General features: G+C 42.7%; 1 protein-coding gene across 7 annotated transcripts in view; it reads left to right on the forward strand.

Moving 5' to 3' along the window:
- Nucleotides 1-27882, forward strand: part of GALNT9 (polypeptide N-acetylgalactosaminyltransferase 9) — a 454657-nt gene that overhangs the window by 365937 nt on the left and 60838 nt on the right. For all 7 annotated transcript variants that reach the window (XM_068911122.1, XM_068911123.1, XM_009666684.2 and 4 more), the window contains one exon: nucleotides 9929-10046. In XM_068911122.1, coding sequence (XP_068767223.1) covers nucleotides 9929-10046 — 118 coding nt within the window. The remainder of the gene's footprint in view (nucleotides 1-9928; nucleotides 10047-27882) is intronic.

Raw genomic sequence — 27882 nt, forward strand, 5'->3', positions numbered from 1 at the left:
GAGAATTTAAGTGAAGCAAGGCCGTAGGTTTTGTGCAGGGATAGTAAAATGAAACTGTGTAAAACAGATGGTCGTGCAAAGCCATGGATGCGTGTGTCACATCTCAGGGCTGTGCCACAGTGCTGTGCAGGCAGAAATGCAAATGCTCTCGTTGTGAAAGTGTGGTTTGGGCTCATATTGTGGCCCTTGGTGTTTAGCATGATCTATCTTTTCATCTCTTTTTTTCCCCAGTGGACGCTGGCATGAATATTGAGCCCGTTAAATTTAGTGAGATGCCATTCTATTTTCCTCTGTGAGGTAACATTTTGCCTGACAAAAGTGGATTTTTTTTAAGGAAATACTTTTTCAGGAATAGTGATGGTGTTTTTGAGAGCTGTTACTGTCACAGTAGGAGAACAGGAACGGGGGAGAACAGAGTTTTTTTTCACCTTTGTTTGAGATTCATGTCTGCTAGCCCTTCCTCTCTGGTGCAGATGGCTGTCTCACAGTTCCTCTGAGATGTACTGTGCTGGGTGAAGATTACTCTTTTTAGTAACTGTTTAAATAAATGCTATAAAAATATGAAGCCTGCACATGCACTTGTGACTTCTTTGCCCTATTTTGGATGTTTCTTAGAAAGAACTCAAATTACCACTGTAGAGTCATCTTCATCTTGATGTACATCAGCCTCATCCTAAAGTGAGCTGAAACCTCCCCTATGTCGTCCCGTTGGAGGCTCTAGCAGAGATGATGCTCTGCTTTCCTTTTCTTCCATCACAGAGCTTGACCTGTCAGGTCCGAGTAGTCCATTTCCAATCCATCGCTTCAAACAACACACCCAACTGAAAGCATCCAAGTGGCCTTATGGAAGTAGAAGGATGTAGACGGACTGCTCACATTTCTAGGTGTCTGGTTGGATGGGGCTGTCTTGCAGGATCTGGCCATCATACAGAGAGTAATATTTCAGTCTGTATTTGAGCAAGTTTTGCAAGTTGTTCTTAGGTTCATTTGCATGCCCCGTGACTGCAAAATAGAGCTATGCAGTAACATTAACCTTATTTATCATGGAATAGCACTGTCCTTCGTCACTGACCCTTTACTCAGCTTGAAACCTCAATGAGCAGGAAAGTATCAGTTTTCCTGGATAACTTGCCCTGCTCTTCTCAAATTGTTTTAAAAGAGCAGGTGTTTTATATCTGTTTCCACTCAGCCCTGAGAAATAGTTTATTGATGAAGAAAAATTAATTAGGCAAAGCTTTCATTCTGAAATCAGAGTTTCTGGTTTTTATTCCTGAGAGGTTTTGCACACTTCATTACTTCCAGTTTATACATAGAATCACTATATTAATTTTCACATGAGTCGTTCTAGTATTTGAATGCCTTCTCTGGAGACAATGATGACATATGAGATAAGACTGAACCAAGAGATTAAACCTCAGCAAGTTCCTCAGACATGATTTTCAGTGAAGGTAACTAGCACGCTTCCTAAAGTATGGGAGTTGCATCTGCAAAGCACTCCTGGAAATCCAACCGCAGACCTTTTTAATACTTAATAAGGAATCTCATCCCTGTAACACTGGGGGAAGAGTTAGTTTTCTTTCACTGCCACAGGCCTGCTAAGATGGGCTTTCCTCACATTTATGTTCAGGTTTTTGCTGAAGTTATACTGGCACGGAGTCGGACTGATACAACAGCGAATCAAGTCCAAAAAAGCAAGTATTGAGTATTGTTGGATCTGCATTACGTGCATTGAAATCTGATGCACGTTAAGTGGCTGGCTCCCAAGAGCAGCAACTTTATTCTGAGCAGAACCTGAAGGAAGAAACCCTCCAATGTGACAATGCATATGCTGCCCAGAGAGAGAGATGAGACAAGCGGAGCTAGGAGTAGAGATACTGAGCCTTGCTGACAAATACCAGGAGCACTGAGATGTTCTGATTACATAAGTATCTCTCCTGCAAATTATGAATTACATGCCCTAAAACGCAGAGACATCAGTGTCGAACTGTGAACATGTGCACGTCTCCGTGGGAACATGTGCTTGGAAGGCAGTGATCTAAGAGAGTGGAGCATCCACTTTACAGCCACACGGCACTGATTTCTGATGGGCGTCCTGAGCAGGAGCACCTGGATGGATTTGCTAAACCGTTTGGCTGTGCCGCTTTGTTATGCCTGGCTATAGAAATACAATGCAGTTTTGTGGCTTTTAAGTGATATGTCAGTGTAATTATGGTAATGGAAAGAGGGAACGTGTGAGTGTTATTGATGAAAAGAATCAAAAGTCTGGTTTTAGACTTGGGATTTGAAATACAATCACTCATGATGGGAACTTGCTAACTGTAAAAATTTTAAGGAGTATGTTCAAAAGGAAAGAGAAATCAGAGGAGTGAGCAGACTTTTGCAAAAATCTCTGTTAGCTTGACACAAACTTTAGTTTTGTAATGAGCTTTCCATGCTCTGTACAATAACTGAGATTTCCATTTCAAAGTGGTCCACATTGAAGCTGTTTGGGTCCATGTACCTGATGGCCCATTCATAAAATTTCAGGACTTTTTATCAGGATGAAAACTCCAAGTTCATTTAATCCTTGCTGACACTGTCCTGTCTAAGGTTTCCGCTGACAGTGTCTTCAGCAAATAGGAGTTTGGTTTTGTGTCAGCTTATGCATTTTGTAAACGTAAAGGCTAATAACGCCATGATTGGTTTTACGGCTGGTGTGGCTGAGTACTTACTCCTAGATCTCCAAAGGGATTTAAGATTTTTGCCTCAGTATCAGTGAGGATCAGAGCCCTGTCATTTGTGATGTTTGGACTGTATGAATAAATATCCTCAATCTGCAGAACCGGGTGAGACATTTAGAAAGCAGAGGCCAGTTTCTGTTTTTGTCTTGGATTACACAACAGATGTGCTTGCTTCTCCTTTTGTTAGAGGTGTGCTGATATTTGAAGCCTGATCCTCTGCCTTCTTGAACAGCCCTATAATCCTGCACAGAGCCTTGCCGTAAGGGAACAGGAGTTGTCCCTCAAGTCAGTGGGACACAGTATAGGTAGTCATGCCAAGCACACACCATAAAACATCAGATCAGCCGTTGTTGTCCACGCGACAAAAGGTGTGAAGTGCAAACAGTAAAGAGCTAACAAGAATAAAGTGTCAGGCTTCAAAGCTTTCTGATAGTTTAAAGTCAGTTCTTATTTTATTCTGTGATAATATTCTGAAATTCAGGGCAATTGAAGTTCCCCAAATCGGCTTCTGCAGGCAATCTATTTTGCATGTTTGACATTTGAGATGTAAGATGTCTGTAACTTGAAGATTTAAATGAGGATTGTTATTTTGACACAGTGTCCATCATGTCGTTTTCCATTTGCGTTCCTGAGAACACGCTGCCCAAAAACATCCTTATCATCTGGCAACAAACTGTGTAACCAGGAATACTATTTCAGAGGCTTTCTAATTAATTTGACTATGCATTGAAACAAGCTCGTTTTTTTTTTTTTCTGTATGCAGAAGACGCTACTGTTTTTTGGAACAGCAAGGGAGGCGTCTCATACCCAGAGCTCTGTCCCTGGCCCTTTTCCTTCGCCTTCTGTGATTTGAGGGACTGCTCTGTGTTTGATTTCATGATCAGCAGCCACTAACATAAGACTCATTAGTCAGCCTCGCTCAGCCACGTATAGCGCAGCTTTCATTTTATCTTCCTCCAGCAGCAGTGGTGCGTTACATTGTTGCATATGTTCCCACTTACTGCTTTAATATACCATAACGTGGCACCAGTAGCGAACGCGTATGTGTACACACAGAGTCAGCAGCTCCCGAAAGCACGTGCGTCTCACTCATCCATAAAAACGAGGGTCTGGCATGCCCAAGCAAAAGTGGTTTTGTCTGTGCTGCTGGCTTTCGCTGAGAGTGTGTGTCACCATCTTGAATGCGAATTAGGCCTCACGCTGATCTGCCCTGACGTTGGTGATGCAGCCATTTCAGGTCTGCGCTGCCCCAGGAAGGAATCCATCTGTGTACCCGAGCTTAGGAAGGGGCTCATCTGAAACGTCTTTGGGGATGAACCCTGCTGTCATGCAGTAATAAAACTGGTTTATTGATGGTTGTCTTTTTAGTTGCTGGTTTATAGGAGCCTACAACAGAGCTGTTTCTTCTTTATTTGTCCAGATTGTGATGGGTATCCTGCCTGTTCTGAAAAGTGTGCTTCTGTGGGGCATCAGAAAGTTATTCTTCATCCCTGCTTTCCTAGCCAAGCATTCTCAGTTGCTTTTTCCCTTTGCTGTAGCTCGCGAAAGCAGTTGACAAGCCTGCCTATCATTAAGCTTGTCATTTTTTTCCTGTAGCTCCTGAACAGCAAATCGGTCCTTGAGTTCTGTTCTCACAGCCTGATGTGACTCTTTATTGCAAAGGACATGATTTGTAAGAAAAAAATAAATGCTTGTCGAGGTACCATGCAGGTTTCCCCACTCATCTGTCAGACTGGGGTGAGGTACTGCTTAGGAACCTAAATCAAAGAAACGTTCTGCCAGGAAAAATGTAAAACTCAAGGATATGGCGTGTGATGTGTCGTCCGAGTATCTCTCTCTCCTTCTTTCTCTGTATGCCTATGAACATATATATATATATATATATGTATACATGTATATGTAGGTCAGTTGTCCTGGAAACGGGACTCACCGTGTGCTCTGAAAACAGTTTCAAATGCAACTTGACTGCATGCGTAGTGACCTTGAGGCAGGGGGGCAAAGATGTAGAAAGGAGAGGAAGCCCTATCATTTCACATGAAGCCTTGCACTCCTCACTTTCTCCTTCCCTTTTTCTCGATGAAGCCACCCAGCAGCTCCCTTCAGTTCGTCTGCAAAGGGAAGGAAAGCGGGGGGATCCACCTTGCCCTGGCGAAGACAGAGCCAGGCTCCTGGAGATCTAGCATCTGATTTAGTGCAGCTCTTCTGCTGCTAGTGTTGATACTGGTGCTGCGGGTACCAGCAGAGAAGAGATACAGAGAGTGTTTCCAGCTGCTTTTGCTAAGAAAGTTGTCTTAACTCAGACCTACAGCAAGTGGCTTTCATTTCTGGCTCATGTCCTCTGCTCCCGGTATCCGTCGCAGACCAGGCACTGGCCCCTGCCATATGGTGCCTCTCTTCGCTGTAGCTGCCACCGCTGTGCCGGCCGCAGCAGCGAGCGGATTTACCATTGCGAAGTGCCATTCTCTCTGCTTCCTCCCTTTCCCCAAGGCAATCCGCAGAGTAAGGTCTGCTGTCAGGTAATTTCCACAAATTGACTATGCTCTGTCTTTCTCCAGTGCAGAATCGATACTGTTCTGTGCTGCATTTTACATTTTAGCTGCAAAAGCCATTTTACTGTGTTTCTCACATTATCCTTTGACTGCTGCTGTTAATAATAATTTATGCTTATAGCATCCTCAGCAGTGTCAGAGAATGCTGCACAGATCAGTTAACTCTCCCAACACCTTTGAGGTGGTGGCAATAAGTAGCGCACCTTCAGTGACTATTTTGTTATGTCTTCCTTCTAAAAATAGCACTGTTTTACAAGAGGAAGACCATGACTTAAGGGAAAAGGTCCGTTTGTATAAAACAGGTGTGCTTTAAGTTAATATATTTTACTTTGCAGCTGTGAAGCGCTGAGGTCATGCACCTTCACACTTACTGCCCCTTGGCTAGTGAGCGGTATTTAAGACGTGCTAACGTAGTTGTTTTTTCTCATATATCCGTTTCTGACTTTCAAGGGGAGTCTTTGCCGTGTACTAAAAGTGGTAGATATATTGGAGTTTGTTCAGGTACTGGAGAAAAAACAGCCCTGGCAGCCAAGCAAGGGTCATACGCTGTCTTAGGGGCAGTTTTCTTTAAAAGTATTTGCAACATGGTAATGTTACACTGCAGTCCAGTACAAAAGTACCCTCCGTTTACTTAAAACATTTTTAGAAGGGAGTCTTCGGCTCTTAAGCTGCTGAGGCATTTCTGAAACTTTTGTGCAGTGTTATTATTTGTGCTTCACAGATGGAGAAACAAAGGCCGAGGGAGGTGACTCACTGAAGACCAGATGAATGACAGAGCTGGGAACAGAGTCAAGGTCTCCCGACTCACAGCGCTGTTACCAGCTCACTGAGCTGTGCAGTAGCACTATTCTTAGTTTACAGTTGGGTCAGTCAAAGCACGGGAAAGTTAAGAGCCTGGGTTTCATGAGGACTGAATGCCCAAAACTCTGGTTGAACATGATGGAAGTATCGACATGCAATATTCCGAAAATTCAACATAGGGCACCGTGGGCAAGTTCTTCCCCCAAGTCAGGATGTGGCCGGGGGCAGAGCCAGAGGCTGCTGAGTTCCAGCTGCTCCCACAGTGACCACACTCTCATTCAGCCTCTAGGGCTGCTGCTGTGCAGGTGTGCAGTGGCTGTGGACAGCCACATTCAGATAGAGAAAGGCACTGACAGTGGCAATTTTTGATTGGCTTCGGTGGAGAGTTGGATGTGGTTCCCTCTGCCATTGTCCTGCTATTGTTGCTTTCCTGAAAACATTTTTTTTTTTCCTGAATATGCTGTGAAGGCTTGTGGGGTCTGCCTGCATTTGAATATATCAAATTAGAAGAAATAAAACATAGAAGAGAGAGAAGTGAAAAGTCTGTGCTTCTCAGAGGCATTCATCTGCAAGTGATGATTATGTAGTTGCATCCAGAATATATTTCCCACCCCCATTCAATTAACAAGTCAGTGTTTTAATGGGCAGAGACGGCAGCTGCAAAAATCCATCCTCCAGGGAGAGAGCTTCCAGCACCTGAGAGCAGCCTGCGAAGCCTAGAGGTACCGTTCCTCATTGGGAAGGAAGGAGAAACACATCCTCCTGGGAGCATCATACTGCTTTAAGGAGCTGCCTCCAGCAGGTTTTTTAGGGGTCTGGAAAGAGAATGGGTCTAATCGCTAGCTAGCAGCTCAGTTTTGCAAAGCAGTAGTGCTCTAGTCTTTTTCCATTGAAGCCTATGCTTGCCTTTAAATACATGAAGAGGCAAAAGAAGAAAGTTACTGATGTTTCTTTTCCTTCCTACCCTTTTTATCATGGCTAAAGCTTAAGAAATACCTAAAACATTCCCTCAAAGGCATATTTTAGAACTACTAAATTCACTTTCCTTGGCCATGCCCCTCTTTTATTTCATTTTTCAGACCAAATTCACTCCTTTGTAGCTTAAAAATCATTTTTTAGTGATACAGGGCATGACAGTGGGATGTGTGTAGGGTAAGCCTGCTCCTCTCTACAGGAGAGTTCTCAGCCTTTTTAGGCAAGTCTGTCTTCAGGCATGGCTGTAGGAACTGTAAACAGGAAGATGCATTTTTAGGAAATAGTTTTAATTTATAAATGACATCCATCTCACAGAGATGCCGATGTAAGCACCTGATGAAGCCTATGCATCACTAGAAAATGGATGTATCTAGGCAGGAGTACCTGGACCATGCATGGTTTCTGTAGAGTGCTCAGATCACTTCTCATGAGAGATTGATTCAACGGAGTCTTCACAAATAACAGCACCAAACAGCAAAGTGCTGGCATTTCTTGCACTTAAAAAAAGGGGGCCGTGCAAAATGGGAGAGGTCCAAGTACTGAGGCTGCTCGTGGGGCCAGTAGGGTTCTTAGTGGGGTTTGAGGCTTCTGGCCTCAGTTTCCTCCAGCCTTTTTGAATGAATGGGGGCAGGGAGCCAGATGAGAGCCCTCACTGCAGTCCAAAGTCATTTGGGAAAACAAAATGCGTGCCTTTGTAAACATCATTGAGTCTAACCCTTCCCAGCTCATGGTCCAAGGAATGTATCTCACTCTGTAGAGTGGAACTTGAGAGTTAATCAAGCTATTTCAGCTTCTTTGTCAGAAACTGTGCTGATCAAATGTGTTTCTATCAACAGCTGCCTTTCTCAATTATGCAGAGAAAACATGAGTGGGATAGTGTGCAGTGCAGCATAGGCTTGTAATGATCTGAGAGGTTGCAATGGCTTTCAAACAGAGAAAAAGTGCAAGGGAGAGATGCTGAAGCAGTACCAGTAATGCGAGTGTTACAGCAGAGTCCATTACAGATAAGTAATAGCAGTGCTTCAGCAAATGAACCTTTTCAAGGGTACCAAATAGTTCCTGTCACAGGTCGAACTGTGTGCTGCAGTGTTGGGATATGTATCAGGCCCAGGCGCAAAGAATTGTTTTATCTAACCGTATACTTGGCCATTTGTTTGAAGCCTTTTTAACCTGCCATAGAGATGGTGAACTCCTGATGAGAAAAAGGACCTGATGTGATAACGCCATTCCAGCAGCCGCCTACTGATACCAGTGAGAGCCACCAATACATTGGCACAAAATGTGTTTGCTTTCCTAGCTGGGGCAGTTTTTCATGTGTGTATGAAACTGCCTCGTAAATGTGTTTCTCAGATGTCACAGGTAACTATCTTGTGAATGGCTTTCTGTATAAATTGAAGAAACATGTAGGTATCATGGATAAGAGAGAATTCATAGTGATAGTATAACACAAGTCCATTACAAAGGAGACCTTTTAAAATACGTTTTAGAGATTTTTCATCATCCTTGTTTCTATATGCCATTCTCATGGTGTATATATAAAAACTTGGGCCATAGATAGAGCGTTCTCTGTTCTATTAGAAAACAGACAACTGGTAAGCACCACAACCTTCCTGATGTCTTTTTACAAAAGCACTGTTAGAAATGATGCATCTGCCAGATGGTCCAGAATTGCCTCCCTTTCAATGGAAGAGGGAGCACAGCTCATTCTTCCAGGACAGCTCCGAAAGCACTCAGTTTCTGAAATGATTTTACAGGCTACAGTTTCCCTGATTTTGCAGACTGATCTGTTAGGATCCCACTGAAATGGGTGGCTCTGTCCACAGGGCCTGGATCTGTGCCTGTCCTGTAGATCAGACTGTGGGATGACTATGTGCAACTTGCAGTTGAGTTGCAAGTCAAATGTGGTGCTGCAGGCTCATGTTGTTTCTCCATGTTAGATTCAGTCAAGTTTAAATTTTGAAATTTTGAGCAATAGTAAAGAAACCTAGTTCCTACTTTGCTTTTTGAAGGGGCAGGTGTTGTGACCAATGCAGAGATGTAGAGAACGCGTAGGCAAATGAAACAAGCAAATGTATCTTGCTTGCATTTCATTAAAATAATGTTCATGTGGTAAACGATCTCATAATCGTCTTATTCCAATGTAATGCTGCCCAGGTTTCAGATCGCTTTATAACAGGGAGCAGAACAGTGGTTTTACACATACGGAAACTGATGCTTGTGGAAGGGCAGTGATTTGTCCCGAGTCACCCAGTAGCAAATCTGAGGGCAGAATCTCTTCATCTGAAAGATTTTCCTCTTCTAAGGACTGACCTCAGCAAACATGCAAGTGTTGCTCCTGGAACAACCTCAGCAGGGCTGCAGCTGCCACCAAGATGACATGTGCCCTGCTTAACCCCATAATTGATCCAAAGTTCTCAGCATGCACATAATTTAAATATGTAGGTAGGGAGATTCCTCATTTCTGACAAAGCTTCTGTTTTGTTGCACCTTACTTTTCTAATAAAGTGCTGTCTAGCTCTTGTGCTACCCTCCGTGTGGCAGTAAACCACTTCCAGCACAGCGGCTGTGTCAATCAGAGCAAAAACAGCTTGAGGTTTTGCCTGCATGCGCGGTACACTTGATCTCCCATCTTGTGTCTGTCTCTCAGAAAGCTGATCCAAGCGAGTCTGGCAGCGTGCTAAATATTTGGCTGGATCTGGTCACACAAGATCCCCTGTCCATTGGGGGATGTAATATGATGTGAGTGCAGGCTAGTAAGTAAACCTGGTTGTAAATGTAGACTTGAAGGCTAAAAAGTGTTTCATCTGTCTAAACTTGTTATGAAATGGGTTCTGTGGTATCTAATAAATGCCTTCATTTTTCTTTTCTACTCTTTCCATGCAGAACACCAGCCATGATTGGATGCTCATTTGTAGTGGACCGAGAATACTTTGGTGAGATCGGCTTGCTTGACCCTGGTATGGAGGTCTATGGAGGAGAAAACATTGAATTAGGCATGAGGGTGAGTAACAAAGAAGAGACTTTGTGTGGTGTCAATTTGGAAAGAAAGATGGGGAGCCTGTGGCCCAGCAGAGTTGCAGTCTAACTGATAGGCTATTACACTGAAATAGTTGATATTGCAGCGCTATCTGGAACTAACAGTCCCAGCAGATGAACTTTTCTGGTCTTATTGGCTTTGAGACAACTGATGAAAGTCAGAAATACGGTTCATTCTGGCAGTACTTGAACTAATGAGACAGATTCTGCCCTTTCCCAGTAACTCTTCTGATACAAACAGAGCTGTGCTAATAGTACTTCATTTGCTCATTGTGCCTAGATAATGTTGTGGGTGCGTGGTCTAGCAGACGCAGTACCAATGGAAAACTAAGGCCAGGCTGGTAGGACTTGTCAGTTGTAATATTCTACACACCACACATGATGAATGCTATGATAGTTTAAAACTCTAAGGGTCCTCTTTAAAAAGGGGTACAAGTATCTGTTTCTGCTGGCCCCAAAGACTTACATGAGAATGATGTTAGAGAAGCTGCAAAGTAGAAGTTTTCAGGAAGGATGCCACGTGTGGAAGAGCTAAGCTTAGCAGGACCTCTCTCTACAGCACTCTTTGAAAAGGATATCAATTTGAGTGACTTTTGAGTCCATCTCTCCTCCTACCTGTTGGGCAACACCTTCTCTGCTCCCCTTCAGCCCAAGTGAAGTTCTGTAGGCTGAACACCTTGGTGTCTCCAGGAATTCCGGAGTTCAAACTGAGCTCAGGGTAGAGAGCTGTACGGGGAGATGGTCTCACATAAAGCAGCACCTCCATGAAGCTGCAAAAACAAGCAAAGGAGAGCTGAATTTTGCCTTGTTCTTAGGTCATTGCAAAGTGTAGCCAGATGACTTCAGGACGGCTTTAGTCAACCCTGGGTCTAGAAGAGGTTTGTTGTTTGTGATGTTTTGTGCTTGTTTTCAAGGTGCTGCTGGCCTACAAGTTTTTTCTGGAATCCAAGGAACCTGACATTGCTTAGCACTTGGAAATTAGTCCACTTAATGTTGCATGAACACAGTTTCCTCATTATAAAGCTGGCTGTTTAATTATTCCCCCCCCCCCGCCCCACAGTAACACATCCCTGGTGCATGTTATGTGCTCATTAAAGCAAATATTCTGCTCATGCTGAAACACAGAACATCAAATTAGTTCATCCTGTATCTGTCTCTTTTTTTTTAAATGGCTACAGATTCCTTCACACCAGTGGCTTGAAGAAGGTCATTGTGGCAGGAGTTTGTTTTCATGTATGGGCTTGTATTTGTTGTTCCAGCATCACAGGAGGGATAGGATTTTTAATGGGACGGTGAGACTGTGCGACTGTGCTGCTTATTCTTTGAGGTTCAGAATTCACATTGGGGACAGAAAAATTGTTACCACAAATCATCCAATTTTCCTTAAGATGGTCAGGCTATTACCAGGATTGTGTGAGCTTTCCTTTATCGTTGTGCAGGGCTTTGAGCTGTTTGAAACTTTTTCCACATGGCTGCTCCCGGAATAGATTGAACGCCCTGGTGAAAGTCTGGCATAGCTGATGAATAAGCCTCCTAAGAAGTCTGAAAGCTGTCGCTCTTCCTTAGACGAGAAGAACTTGCTGAGTACGATTAGGGCTCCTGGTAAACAGAAGCAAAGGTTTTAATAGGATTATGAAATGGCACTTGCTTGAAGAGCCAAGGATTTGAAGTGAGTGAGGACAGGTTTTCAGGCATATGGAAACCTGTTAAAGTCTGTAGGAACCCAGGAGCCAGGTCTCATTCTTTTCCCCCCTCCCCCCCAGAAAGAATAATTAACCCTATTGTAGTGTTTGAAAATGACTTTCTAAAAGTATAGGAGTATGAATGAGTTCATTCTGAAATAAACCATAGAATGCACAGTTTGTCCACAGCATGGATCTGTTAATCTACATTTTCAGCCTACATCTAGCATAGTAGTGCACAGCGTGTGCCTCTTAATGTGCAAGTTCTCCATGTGATCCCTCCCAATGTGTCTTTCAGAGCTGTCAGGAACTAGCAGTATGAAAACGCACAGGAATTTCCTCCCTCCTCCACAGGATATTTATAAAATCACTGTGAATTTACAAAGTTGTTTGGTTTTTGTTTTTTTTAATTCCAGAATCTAGAAGTAAACTGCAAAAAATCATTCCCCCCCCCAATGGCACCATATGTTGAGCTATGCAGGGATCAGCGTCCAGAGCAGCAGCCAGTGCCCAGCTGACAGCAAACCAGGACTCAGGGCCACCAGGGCAGGAGGTTGACTAGGAAGTTATGGAGTTACAACCCAACGCCAGGGTCTGTCCTTGGCCCTTCGGCAGGCTGCCTATACAGTGAATATTGACTGTGGTTTGCAGCCCAGGGTGGAGGGCGCAGCCACACAGCATGGGTTTTGCATGAGAGTGTGGCACAACTGTGAGCCTGGTGGAGCACTGAATCTGTGCAGTAAATCCCCACCTGATGCTTTCAAGCTTTTCTCTGCAGCAGCCAGTGTTCAGGCCTCCCTGTTTATCCGTTCAAGTGTCACTGCGAAGTGCTGCGTTTCCCTGGTACGTGGCTTTGCCAGGGAAACACCATCTATTGCAAAGTGGTGCAGTAGTGGAGTCTGCACCTAGGCAAGCTGAGCAGGGAGGAGAGGCCAAGTATTTGGCCTGTCCCTTGCATCTGCATGGAGGGAGACCATTGCCCATGGGTGACTTGATTTGTGTGGAGCAACGAAAGACAGAAAAGGGTAGGAATAAATCAGTGGACAAGTAATGGGGAAGAACAAGAAATAAAGCTGGGGAAAACGTTAGGACACATTCTGCTGAAAATGGTCCCTATTTTAAAAAAGCTATAGCCGTAATCCTTTAAATTTCTTTGCAAATTTTCATCATGTAACAGCTGAAAGAAAAGGGATTAGGCTTGGAGTGTCTGAATTAGATTACATTGCATCTAATGAACCTTCATTTAAATTGTTCTAATAAAGTGAAATTGGGAAAGGCAGTGCAGCTAATGAGCTGATTTGGGAGGATACTGTTTGATAACCGAGCTAATCCCCCTTAAATCTATTGTTTATTAAAAATATCATCATCTTGGGTATTCCACTAGCAGCTTTTCGCTTTTCTAAATTCTGTAAATGGGAGCATTTAAATAATTAACCTAAGAGATTTGCTGTTTTGAGTAAACAGTGCATAAACTGGGTACCTGACTGGGGCTACCACATCTGTTGAAAATATGTAGGGGTCTGCAGTTCTTTTTTTTTTACTTATGTTGCCTTTTCTGTCTAAACTTCTCCTTGGTTAGAGCTGCAACATTCTCCTAGTTGGGGTAGCTTTGCAGTTAAGCCAGTGTCTTGTTTGCTAGGCTAGAAAGGTTCTGGCTTGCATGAGAAAGAGGACCAGCCGTTCTGGGAAATAAAAGGGAGGTGGGCATGATTGCAGGTTTGCAGTAGTAGGGAAATAGATGGACCCTTACATAATGTCATCTGGTACTGTATTTTTCAAAGATGACAGTTTCACTGCAAGATGGATAAATATAGGGTTGAATTCTGTTATGGAGAAATGGTGCTATTCTGCTAGTGGTCACAAACCTACAGTCTCTAAAGCTGATGAGAATAGTCTGTGAAGATCTGAAAGCCAATTTTTGCTAGGAATTTACAAGGTTGAATTATAGCTGACTCCTGCATGGATGAGGTGCCCTTGACAAACACAGGCAACTTGGCTTGTTTACTGCATCAGTGCCTGGTGCTGCTTCACTGCTCTGCCACCTTGTGTCCTTGTGCAACCAGTGAACCCGATTTTCATTTCATCTGTGGTTCAGCTGTCTTTTTGCCAACCTGGAAGCAGAGATAAGGGAAAGTGATGGTACTTTCTTCTGCAGTGGAGCAGTGGATGTGTCTGTGCCTTAAGGAGACCTCCTAGATTCAGGCTGGATCGTGCTGGTCTTTGCCACTCCTGGTCTCCACATGGTCTGTCTGACCTGTAGTGTAGTGAGATGTCCCAACGGTAAGTGGAATGCCAGCGTGCTTGGTCCTTGTTCAAATGTGCATTGGAAATGTAGAGGAAGGCAACGATCCCTTCAGATGAGAATGCCAAATTATGAAATTATCCAGGGATGCCTTGGAGGTGTTGGGAAACATAAATTAGTAGTTTTAATAGACTATGTATTATTTACTCACCAACTAAGAAACGGTGTGGTTTACAAGCCTCATGTAAGTTCCCTTCTTAGTGGAAGCTACAGATACCCTTAATTGTTTAGAAAGGGATCATATAAACATTCAAAGCCTACTTTATGATTTGACCTAATGCAAGGAATTTATGATCCATCTTTTTATAGCAGAGTCATTAATCATTACAGTTAGGCTCTGTTCTGTTTCTCTGGAACACTGGTGGTAAGGTGAATGAATCGTTGCTCTTTTTATTTTATCCACATCTACAGTAATGGTAGGTGGGAAGAGATCAAGCCTTTATTTTAAGGGATGCTCTAGTACAAATGAAACTCTGTTTCCACCAATAAGAATCCAAACAACATAAAAGATAAATTTGTTGCCGCAGAGACAGCTGAAAGCAAAAATTGTTCTCTCTTATTAAGACCAGGATAAACCAATTTGCTTTTTCTTTAACAGCACCATGATATATTTCAAAGGAGGGGATCTGCACTCGTAGATGATTTCTTTCAGGTGCTATCTAATGACTACTCAGTTTTAGACATCTTAAAGAAACCTAGTGTTTATGCAGTTGTGACCAGAGAAATTAATTGTCCTTAGGTACCACTGTGATAAATCAGTTCTGTGGAGGACTCAAGTGATGATCCCGTTGTCTTTAGTTCTCCAGGGGTGCCTAGTTGGATGCTTATGGTTAGTTGTGACCTCAGCTTGTAACGATGTGTCACCGGTAGCTTTGACCAGTTTTGGTTACTGGCTCTGGGACCGGAAAAGACTGCTTGAAAACGGGATAAAAAAAGTTCAGGTCATTGCTCTCCTTGTTGTTACGGTTACATGCTAACAGTGGCCAGGTGGCTAGTCAAAAGCGAACATGGGTTATGTGCACGGAGACACAGGCCCACCTCTGCCTTTGCAGAAATACTGTGTGTTAGAAAATCATGGTGCAGGTTCACTGGAATCGCTCTCCCGGGAAATAAAACTCATTGCCTAATACGCTTTCATACACAAGCAAATCATTACACTTCCCAAACTTAAGCTATGTGGCCCAGCTTCACTATTTTTAAAAGCAGACGAGCTGTATTTTCTCTGAGCGGAAATGCTAACGGTGGGTTGTCGAGTAGTGAATTCTTGACCTGCTTTTATTACCTTCAGCTAAGGAGATTTAGATTCCTTTGAGCAGTCAGTGTTTTAAACGCAGATTCTGGGCTGGTATGCTATAATAAAAATGTCACAAGGTTTATGTATGGCAAATTTTAATTCTAAATTCTGGACCACGCTTTTTACCTTGTATGATTCATGAGGCCAGGCCCCTAGTGTTAGAGCTGAGAAGTAAGTAGGAATGCTGTTTTTCAAAATGTATTGTTTTTTAGCACATGCTGTGGTAAAACAAAAAGCAAAAATTTAACAAAAATACAGGTTAATCAGAATGTCTTATTGCAGTAATTCCAAAATGCTTCATTTTTACTTCACTTTTTCCCAAGCTGTGATTTTTAGTATTAATTAACTCATTTTCAAATGGAAAGTTTTAAGAGAAAATTTTTCAGTTTGAAGGCATTTAATCATTTAAATGGAGATTCACTTAAATGACCTTTACAAAAATTCACAATTTCTGGTAATCTGAAAATGTAGCGCATGCACATGCTTATTCACACGCAAGTGCCATAAATTACCATTTTCAGCATGCACTTAAATGCTGTATGAACGTTTCTGAGTAGCCAGAGCAAAATCCTGACAAGGGATGTAATCTGCTCTTTCTCAAAGTTTCCCAGTCGTACAAGTAGCAAAGACCTCTGTGATAAATCTGCTCGGTCTCATTCTCCAGATAAGCCGTATAAGTAAAGGTGTCCTCTATTCTGTCTGCAGTTTAATTTAGCATATTTGTAGGCATTTCCTGAGGTTAAAGAATGTTAAGGTTGTAAAGTCAAGCACCAAGAAAATCTTGAAAGGATTGAATTCCTGGTGCCTGGATTATATTAATTTGCAACTCCTTCCCTTCTGTAAAACAGGGGTTGGAATAGGCTTTTATTCTATGATGATATGCATATATGATGAGCCAAGTTCTCTGCTAGTCTACATTTTCAGCATCTTTTAATTTCAATGGAGTTACATCGATGCCAACAGGGTGCGATTAGGCTCGACATTGGTGTAAAGCAATAGCGCGTTCTGTCTGCAAAAGGAGCCAGAGTTCGCTGTAGGTGGAGACGCGCTTGCCGGCGTTACAGCCAGTCCCAAAGACGCCGCAATTCCGAGCCTGCGTTTTGAGGAGCTGTTAGCAACTCTGGTTACTCTGGTTCTGCTGTTGCCTCAGTGCAGTGAACCAGAGAGATCCATGAAAAAGCAGATGAACAGGACAGACAGAGCTCCAGCCTGACAGCCAGCTTCTGGTGCCAGGTTTCAAATGTCTGACATAACTGCTTTGGAAACGAGAGGTTTTTCCCCGTAAAGGGTCTTCCCATACACTGGAGAGAGGAACGTGCAAACAGCGTATCGCAAAGCCAGACAGCTGAAAGATGGTTCTTGGCCTATTCCTCCTGAGTGGGAATACCTGGGTTTTTTTCCTACTAGATAATTTATATATTCTTAATTGTACTCCAAATGGGATTCACAGTCGTTTTTCTGAGGAGAGAATCCAATTCTCTACCTACCTGCAGTTTATCTGCACAACCAGATTGTAATTTTTTTTAAATTGAAGATAACTGTAACCTTGAATAGAAAACAATGTTTTCATCAGAAGCTAGTGCAGTGGTGTTCTAGCATGAAATTGCCAGCAAGCTATGGGGCTGGAGCTTACCAATACCGTTAAAAGCACTCGCTAAAGTGGGAGCATTGGAAATAGCTCAGCAAAGAGCATCTGGCCATTTGGCTTCAGTATCACATCCTGCTCCATGGAGTGTTACATTTTATGTTACAAATGCTTTCACGTACTAGAACATTATAAAAGCACAAGGCTGGAAATTTCGGAAAGAGATCAACAGCAAAAAAGCTGAGGAAAGAAAATGCTCCTTAGTCTTTGTTGCTTTCTTCTCAGCCCTTTTTGAGCAGATCTAATCTCATGCCAGTTCTTCTGCAGTGGCAAGCGGGAACTGAACGAGAGAGACAAGAAATGCAGAGAAGTTGAGCGTGCTGGTTGCACTGAGGTTTAAATAGCTTTCATTTGCCTCATGATGAGGCTGAACCAAAAGCCTAGAGATGATCTACACCTAGTCAGAAACTTTGTGATACAACATAGCTTCTATTGCAAAATAATGACTTATCTGAAGCTCCAAACATTCTGCAGGACTCTGTTAATTTTGATGGTGATCACTGAAAGCCTAGTTTTGCTGTTGTGTAGCCACAGGTGCTCTTACCCAGTGCCCAGCACACTGTGCAAAAAGTTTCTTTGAAATTTTTGAATCTTTCTCAGAACCCTTCCAAAAAAAAAAAAAAAACAAATCAATGCCATGGAAAATGGCTTATTTCCATTCCAAAATGAAATGTGAAAGTGTTTCAGGATATGAGCTGTTCCCAGAGCAGAAGGTTCCCCTGTTTCTAACCAACCCTGTGATTAGCTCCACAGGTGATTCTTATTGCTCTCAGAATAAAAGGCTGGATCCAAACCCCTGAGTACTGTGAGGATCCTTGGGCTGGCCTAGGTCTTCTCAGCCTGGGCTCTAGCAGTTGGCTGGAAGCCCTGGTTTGGGCTGGTGCCCTGCACAGAGGTCCTTGGCTGAGGTGAGCCATGCAGGTGGGCCCTGGGGGGACACTAGGAGGCTGTGAGGCCCCTAGGCTGAGGGCCTATGTTGCGTGGAGTGCTCTCCCCAGTGCCATCTTCTGGGCCGTGGCTCTGTCAGGAAGGTATCTCCCCCCCACCTTGCAGATGGGCAGTTGGGTTTATAGCAACCCCATCCCTGGTCTGGAGACCTGATTGTAAGGGTTGAAATTCATAAATTTTCATCTGTTGGGGAGGTGTTACCCTTGTAGGAAATCTCAAGTCACTGTTATTTATGATGCTCAGCAGAGGCCTATAAATCCTTCCTGCTGGCAAGCTTTTTCACTGCATGCGTGTGAGGGGAATAGAACCAATCTTTGATGGGGTTTAGGGCAGATCGTGGGTTTTCTGTCTGTGGTTTTTTTTTTCTCATGTGTGGAAAACTCTGTGAGGTAATGTGCCTTTTCTTTAACTGTATTTTGTGTAGTCAGTTAAAGAAACATCAAACTGACTAATAATTACCCTTGCGATAGTGTTGCCTGAGTAGAGCAGAGCGCGTTAAGCTGACCTGTGTGACGGATGCCTCTGAGCAGGAGGAGGGACGGGGCAATGTGTGAACCTGTGCCTTTGAATAAAGGCTCACTCCTCAGCGTCAAAAAAACTACAGCCTTATCTGCAGTTAGGCTGTGTGTAATCCCACAGAAGAAAAGCCACTAGCGCTGTGTATGTTTTAAAAAAAAAAAAAAAAAAAAGGCTGACTAGCTTCTGTTGAAGGCAGCAGGGGATTTGCCACCAATGAGCGCGTTTAACGTGAGTCTTCTAGAAATTTAAATGGTGTATGTAGTGCAGTGGTGATGTTTGCAGCAGAGGTTGAGCTCTTATCTAGGGAACGTTCGCTGGCCGAAGAGTCTTGAGTCCGTCTCCTGTCCTGCCATCTCAGATTGCCTGTCTGCAAATGGCGATGATAATACTCACCACAAACTGATGAAATCAGCCCTTTAGCACAGGGAATGGTAAGGTTGTCGGGTCTGGTCTCAGTGTGCAAAATGTTTAATTTGTTTCAGATTCTAGTGCATACCTTTTCTATACTGATTTCATATCCTTTTCTGGGGACAGATCCCAGTTCAGCTGAGCTCAGATGGAAAATATGTGGGTGTAGGGTCTGTGGGCATGGGCACAGTCCCTGCCGCAGAGTCAAAAAGCAAGCATGTGAAAAGCTTGGCCATCGCCACCTAGTCTTTCTCTCGTGAGTACAACCCAAAATGTTTTCCCAAACTTGCCCTTGGTTTTTATATTCTATTCCTTCCAATACTGATGGCAGGAGCATTTAGTTGTGGTCGTTTACAATGCCACCAGCTATCAATTGCCAAACAAAAAATATTGCTCGCTCCTGCAAAGGTATATCATTTCCCACAATCTGTTGCCCTTTAAAGGCTTTGTGGGAATGTTTTGCAGCAATGTTTTGGGATATGGTGTGTGCAATAATGTACTTTTAGGTCATATTGACTGCTGGGAGTTGGGAACCTGATGATCCCCACTTACCACATTTGCGCTGTGCTTTCTCTTTTCCTCTCTCCTCATTGTCATTTTGGAGCTGCATATCAACTCCTGCTTTCTTCCTGCACAAATAAACACAAAAATTAAATCACCTTAGCATGGAAGGAAGTAAAGGAACAAAAAAGTCCAATAAAATATTTGAAGTCTCCTTTAAACAGTTCCCCCAAACATCTCTTAAATCCTATGTTTTCTACATAGGAAAAAACAGGGAAATAGGGAGGCTGAAAGGCTTTATTAGCATGTCTAGTATAACTTGTATAGCTCACATATAGTTTTACTGCTCTTGTAATGCAGCTGGTCTAGATCCCTACAGAAGAACAACCTTGGTGTCCTCCTATGTCATTATTTCTCTTCCATTAACATTAAACTAGATTGTGTGGCAGTATTAGATGCATATAGAAATGCACAAATATATTGGTCAGAATGCACAATTGCTTTCCATCAGTAATTTTCTTCCAACATAATGGGAAGGTGTTAGCTACTTAAAGAAAAATATAAACACAAAATGGCATATCTGTCACTTCTATTTCTACTTTAGGTTTAGAAAATGCAAATCGCACTAAAAAAATCCTATTTAATATGACATACAGAATTCATAGCATGAGAACTGCAGCCAAGGAAAACCCAGAGAAGCCTCAAAATACTCCTATGATTTCTATGATAGATGCAACTGCATAATATGTATATAAATGTTAGAATATAATAAAATGAAATACATTTGTGTGTCTCAGTTAAACTCTAGCTGCATATTTGTACCTAAAACACCACTTAAATTTTTCTCCGCATCTCTAATAGCGTGTCATTTATGCAAATATCTTGCTAGCAGCAGAAAAACAAACAGTTCAGTAGCTTTCAAGCATGTCATAGCCCTTGATTCCTAGCATGTTCTGGGGGAGCAGGAAAACGAGCATGCCTCCATTTAACTGCAGGAGAAACTGAGGCAGAAGGCTAAAACCGTGAGCAGAGGTCGTTTGAGAGGCATTCAATGACAAATCCTGGGCTGGAACTATCTCAAATGGACTCTATTGCCTTTTTCGCTAGCAGTCGCTCTGAGTGCAAAGCCTGAAGGGATCACTGCAGGGTACAGAGCTGGCCTGCGTTACAGGGGCTGTTTTCTCTCTTCTCCTTTGCTTCCTGGTGACTCCCCCCAACATGGGCCCTGTGAGGATTGTTGAGGAAGACCCGGTGTGTCCTGCTGGTGGATGGATGTCATATCCTTTCCCTGCTCTGTTTGCCCAGTCTCTTTTCTGGGTGGGTTCCCTGCTGTCATGCCGTTAGCCCCGCGGTGGCTGATCTGCCAGCCCTTGTGGAGCTGCTGGCGAGTTCGGCTCCAGTTAGCTGCAGTTCAAGGTCAAATGGGACTTGAAAATATGAATAAATGTCAAGGTTTGCTGGCACATCGATCTCAGTCTTTGATTACTGCCAGATCCCATGAATAAATCAGCCTTGACAGGTACGATAAATTGTATAGACTACTGATCTCAAACAGTAAATGTTAAAGAAGGGCATGGGAGGCAGGGAGGGAAAAATAACCTCTGCAGGTGCTTGTATTAAATGAGGTGGTTTAGATGCAGCGCTGGGAGTGACGTACAGGCAGGAAAAGGCCTTTTGTTGATGCAAGACCCTGGCTGAGCCAGGGCACATCTCCCGCAGCTGACCTGCGTGGTGGGAGGCGTTGGCTTCCCCAGGGCGAAGGAGTAGGAGCTCTGGCTGCCCTTGCCAAGGCTGCCCCTTCAAGGTGGCTTTGCAAACCACTTGGTCCCGGGTCCTCCTATTCCCAAGGGTGATCATCGGCAGTCTGTTTCACTTAACAAAATAGGATTGAAGCAGAGAGTGCTGGAGGTAGCTCCTGGCATCTTCACGTGCTGTAATAACACTGTGCATTGCCAAGCCAGGACTAGTTTGTGTGTCAGAGCTCTACTATGGAGTGACAGTTTACTAGGAAGCCAGCAGATATTTCTGAACAACGTAACTTAGAATATATTCTTTCTTTACTATGATTTCCTGTAGTATGTAACATGGAGATTCTTCATTTTCCTCCTATGCATGGTTTTAATTCTAGCAATGTTAATCACTGCTTCATTTAGAAAAAATGTTATCTCTTGATGATAGTTAAATGAGCACGTGCAAAGAACTTGAGAAAGGGCTTTTCTTCCTGATACTAGTTTATTTGCATCTCTCCATCAAAGTGTTTTCAGGTTTCCTAATATCTAGAATCAAAATATTATGGTAATCTCCAATATAACACATTTCAGAAAACCAGTGGGGATTTTTTTCCATCATAGGCATGTGGAATTGTTCTTTTCTGTGTACTGTTACTCCCATAATTTGACTATGCCCTCTTTCTGCAACATCATACGCACATTTTCTCTCTCTACATCTTGATAACTTATCTCTGTGTGTGTGTGTCATGGAATAGTCTTGGAGGTCACAGAATAGCACTCATTTTGGGTCATTCCTCTTCCCAGGGGTTCTGGGGAATATTTGGGTTTGTGCTGAAATAATAAATTTAACAGTATTGTTGATCAAAAATTGCACAATTTCAAGTACAGAAACTCCTTTTCAGAAGGAGAAGTGTAAGTACTGTAGGTTGTAGCAGAAGAATTAAAGAAAGAAACTTAGTTTTAGCTTGGACCAGTTTTATAAAATGAAAGCAAAGCAGAGTCTTTAAATTTTAAAAGTATGTATTTTGTATAGATCCAATTGTCTTAGCTGCAAATATGCACCTATCAGTTTGACACATGAATCACGCCATTAATATGCATAATCAGTGGTGTATGTGTCATGTAATAGGGACTCTTATAAATCTGTGGTGTATATGCTGAACTGTTTCTGTGCTGCGATGAGCTGATAAGCCCTCAATCTGTGTGGAGTGGTAGGATATGATGGAAGGGACTACAAAAAGCTTCTTTATTTAGAAATGCAATGTGGTAATGTAGCCAGAGGTCAGGAAAGTGGAGGCTAGCAAAGAGAAAGGGTTATTCCTACTGCAGGAGCTTCACCAGACGAGGTGGCATTCATTGTGCGCTGAGTGCGTGGTCAGGGTATTAAGTATGGTCACAGGAAAAAAGAAGGCAAAATGGGGGCACATTGAAGGAAGGAGAGGGCAACCGCAGTGGTGAGTCGTAAGAAGCAAATTGCCTAATAAGAAGGATTTTGGGAACTGTGTAGAAGCTCCTGAAAGATTAGCCAATGCAGGCAGGTGGCTTCAAGCCTCAAAATGTGTGCTTTTCTGATTACAGGTATTATGGGGGGGGGGGGGGGGAATGTTTACGAAGCATTTGGGAGGAGGATGAAGATTATATACTGAGGGCCAAGGAAGTATTGTGCTAGACTTAGGACTCGGGCAAAGAAGCCGTTAAAGTAAATAGATAAGAGAAAGGCATTAGGGTTTTTAGACCTGGAGTTTCTCAAGCAGATGCTGGATAAAACAGGGAGGGATTTGCACATGAGGGTCAGAGCATCTTCAGTCAAAGTGGCTGCACAGATTAGTAAGGATGGTTTTTTTTTTTTCTTACGCCTGCAAAAATGCTTCTCAGTATTTCTACTCAGTGTTCCTTGTTTACAGATCTTGTAAGTGTTAATTCTCAATTGGTAAACCTTTAAAGCTTCAGAGTAAGCCAGAAGATGAACCCTTGGGGACTCCAAGGACTTTATTTTATGCCATACAAATACACTATTGTGAAAGTGGAGCCACATGATAAATTACAGCTGTGTAGTTTGCATATATTACACTGCTCTGACTTCTTTTCTGTTCCCTCCTTAATAATCCACCTGTTCAACCAGCATGCCACTTGCTCAGCAAATCTAAGTTTCACTTGCTTTTAATTTCTGTCTGCTGAAACATTTTGTCAATTGCTGTCCTGTGGCCCTGGGGAGGAGGCTGGGAAGTGTTGCAGACTTCATGATCCAAAACAAATAACTCTCTCTTTTTATCACTGTGAGAGGTTCTTTAAAGCATCCACAAAAACGATATATCTTTATTGCTGATATAATTTGAGGGTTTTTTTGTACCCCTTTGTAGTAAATAAAAAGGGATCAGAATTCTTACTTCAAGAAGGAACACCAGTCTGAAAAAATTACCTCCATCAGATGAAAACACTTCAGGTTATGACCAGACCAGACAAGATGCCTTTCTTCCAACTTGCATGTTATCTACCTTGTACAGAAACTTGATGCTGAAACATTATCTTCCCATACAAGATAGACATTAGCATTTCCGGCATATCTGCTGGGCAGGTGATGATCCTCAGTGGAGCTTTATTAAAATATCACCTTCAGTAACTAATTCTCTTCAAAGATCTGAGTCTGCTTGCATCAGTTAATAAATATCTTTTATGTGGTCAGCTGTTGGCTTTGTAATAGGCATATGCAATATCTCTGATAGCTGTTCATTCTTAATAGATCTGTGTTCTATCAGTTAGAAACTGGTTATCATATAGTAGTCATCTTAGATCTCATTTAAAATTAGATTCTGAATTCCCAAGGCTAAAGCACCCTTACGTAGGGACTATACCCCTAGAAAACAACGTAAGGGAATTTAAGAAAGGAAGTGAGGCTGTCTTGTAGCTTGGTCTTGTTCAAAGCATCACTGCCTTAAGATTAAGCATGAATGCATCTTTGTTTGCAAAGATGTGCAGCAGCTATAATATTTGCTGTGTTTAGAAATGGATATAGCACTCACCCCCAAAGTCATCCCTTTGGGAATTGTCCATGCATCTTCAATGTCTTTTGTCTATCCGAATGAAATCCTGCGTGGAGCTCTCTTTGGGGTTTGGTGTGTCCAGCGCCTTGCCGATCACACATTTATTTCCTTAGCCAACTGTGTTAAGCTATTGTGTATTGAACTACTGGTTCAATATTACTTCAACTACCTCCCTCCTCCTAGAAATGCTGTTAGATGATTACTCGTTTCACTGTGTATGCTGCTTTCCCTTTTGTTACCTTCCTGAGTGTCTGAGACTTATGAATTATGGGGAAAAAAAGGCTTAACCCATAGAAAAGAAAAAAAAAAACACTTGGAGGTAGTGATTAATGCAGGCAGTTGTGGAGTAACACCTGAAATGTAGGCACTGTGCAAAGGGCCAGAAGACAAACTAATGACACCTAGGGAAGAGGCACTGTAGTTAACAGTTCTCACGGGAAGAAAAACTATACTAAACTAAGCTTTGACAGGGGTCTCCTGAGAAAAAGGACCAGTCTTGACAGAGCCAATTTTGAACTTGTTGTGATTGTACCAGCTACTTCAAATAAAACTATCCCTGGATGGGGGATGAAGCACTGATAATGGATCAGAGAACTAAGCCCTAACTATTTTGTACTGACACCTTTAAGGGTAGGGTGAGAAGCGGTGTAACCTGAATCAGGCCATTAATTTCTCTACCCAGCCATGTAAGCAATAGGGGCATTCTGGCCTCCTCCTTCCTAGGATATTTTTGACTTGGGGGGTGTCAACATGTTTTATTTCTGGAGTAGCACTGAGATTTTTCTCTGGCTTGCAGCAGAAGTAGGACTTGAACATTAAAAAGCAGAGTTTAAAGCAAGTTTCCAGCATCCTGCACTCAGCAGCAGCTCTTCATGTTGTGTGGCCTTTCATTTGCTCAGATTACTCTTGGTTGCCTTCAGTAGGAAGCAAAGTGAGAATAACTGCAAAAACACGGTTCATTTTTCTTATTCCTCATTAATCCTGATTCTGTATCTTTTCAGGAGGATATAATAATGTGCAAATGCAGTATAAGTCACTCTCTCTCTCCCTTTACTCTCCCTCTGCCTGTTTTAATTAAGCATAGTGTGTTGTCCCTCTTACTGAAGCAACATTTCCTGTCGCATCAAATGTCAATAGTAGCTTCTATATGAAGCAATAGCAAAATTCTTGTAATTAAGATGTTCCTTAAACCTTCATACAAGGCTTTCTCAGTCTGAATACCTTGCAGAGCGCTGGTCCTTCTTCTGTCAAAGAGAACGGATAAGGACAGAAGGAAGACGCATGCAATCTAGCATTATGATTTTAAAACTTAGCAATGGGTCAAGACATAGATAAAGGAATGAACTGTGAAGCGAATGTGACAGCAAAAGAAAGGAAATAGTGATGATGCAGTGATCTGGCTGAATTGCATCTGGAAGAGTAGCTTAAAGATTTAAAGATCTCTTGCTTAGTCCTTTGATAAGGAAAGACGGGGAAATGCTCTCCTTCAGTGGCATTAGCTGAATGTCCACCAACTGCGTCTTATATATAAAGGAAGTGCTGTAACTTAGCAAAACAGAAAACCTTAAATAACTAACTCAGATCCATGAGCCTGTTAGAGACTGCATGATAAATCTTTAAGCTTGCTGCATCTGACATCCTTAAATTGAGATACAACCAAATGGAGTATCCAGCTGACCCTGAAAGACCTTATACCTTTCCCCATGGGGGTGCAGGCATTACATCCCAATGCAGAGCCCAAGAAACCATTGTGTTTTTTTTAATTTAACATAGATCCAAATAGCACTTCTTTTCAAAATACCTCTGGCAAATGCAGTGCTCTTTTGCACTTGTTATCATATTAATAAAGATCTGACCCACTAACCCTTTCTGTTTGATGCCTTAATTTCTGCACCATTTCTGCTTCTGTCACTGTGAGGGCTTTATGCAATATCTCCTCTTTACCATGTGCGGACTCTGATTCTTAGGTCTTCAATAAAGACCATTTGTGTCCTAGTTCCTTGCCTCTGGTGCTGGTGTGCCCCGCTCAAAGCATGTAGCGAATGGCATGCAGAGTCTAAATGTGAATGCCTGACCATTACCAACATCCCTGTTTATCTCCAGGTGCTTTTACAACAGCCTCTTGGGTAAAGAACAGGTCTGCTGTCAGTTCTGCCTTCAGTGATCCAATGTACAGTGGATTCAGCATAAAGTGATCCAGTGTACAGAATCAAACCAGGAGTAGGTAAGGTGCAAATGCAACCACACTGGTTGCACTTCACGCCCCAGGTTGAGACCCATGAAAACAAAATGCAAGGAGAGGTGAATGTTTGTCTGTGTGTTTTTGTTTTGTTTTTGTTGCCCAATTTTCAACTCTGGAAGGTCTGTGTGATAGTTGGGCAGCACCCTTTGCATCTTTGTAGGGCAGTCTGTGAGGTGTGGACATCTTCTTTTACTTTCTGCTATTGCAGCATGCAGCAGAGGAAGTAGTGGTTTTGAGGTCAGGGGAGAAGAGCATGTGAGACAAAACCAGACAGCTGAATCCTGAGTTTCACAGGGGAAGCTTGAAAATTCAAGTGATAAATTCCCCAGTCTGTTTCAGCTTTTCTTCCACTCATAATTTTTTTCCTCCCCCCCCCCCGGTGAGTCTCTAGATCTTTTCCCCACTTTGTTTCCTGCTCTTGCTAACATGCCTTGAATTCTTCCATCATTCTCCAACCCTCCACCTCTCCTGGCTCGGCTCCACCAGGCCTTAATGCGCCACCCATATCTAACTGTGCCAGTGACTTATGAGCTCAGTGCTGCTGTGGACATCAGACCTCTTAAGTACCTAAGCAACTCCCAGGAAAGCTCATAAATGTCTTTCATGATGGATGTTCAAAGTAAGGGAAGCGTTAGAGGCTTGAGTTTGTTACTTGAGAGGAGAAGCCTTGACTAGATGAGAAGGAGAAAGCCTGTAGCCCTGGGTGAAAAAATGCCTTTTTAATAGCAAGAACAATTGCTAGTTAGGGTACCCACCTATGATGTGATATGGTATTGTAAAGGAAATGCTTTAGTTTGAACAGAAATTACTTCAGAGAAAATGGAAAATCCTTAAATATGGAAATCGGCCTTGGTTGATCAGAGGTTTCTTCTGACTTCATCTGTGACTATGGAAAAATGGTAGGGTGAAGACTGCTAGGGATCCTAGGCATTTGGGAGAAGCATTTGAAGGAAACAGCAGTGACTTCAGGAAGCAAACCTAGAGATGCATGCAAATAAACCCAGGTTAATGGGTCAAAGGAGGGACAGACCTGGATGCGTCTGGAGAAATCTGAAATCCCCAGTGTCTTAAGAAAAACATCTGTGCCCAGGTTTGCTATATCCCTTACTCCTCTCTTGTTTTCTCTTGCCTGATTGCATTTTCTACTACTTGGCCTCTTTTCTTTTCATCTATCCCCTAAGCACTGGACAAAGTTGCCAAAAATGATCTCAAGTGAATAATACCGTGTTGCCAACCTGATTAACTATTCTGTGAATGTTTATTTTAAGGTTGGAAGGGACTTCTGGAGGTCATCTAGGCCAATACCCCAGCTCAAGAAGGTTTATCTAGAGCACATTGCTCAGGATCGCATCCAGGTGTGTTCTGAGTGTCTCCAAGGATGGAGACTGCACAACTTCTCTGGGCAACCTGTTCCAGTGCTCTGTCACCCTCACAGTTCAGATGGAACTTCCTATGTTTCAGTTTGTGCCTGTTGCCTTGTGTCCTGTTG

This window comes from Struthio camelus, chromosome 17 (genome assembly GCF_040807025.1).
Source record: "Struthio camelus isolate bStrCam1 chromosome 17, bStrCam1.hap1, whole genome shotgun sequence".
NCBI classification, from domain to species: Eukaryota; Metazoa; Chordata; class Aves; order Struthioniformes; family Struthionidae; genus Struthio; species Struthio camelus.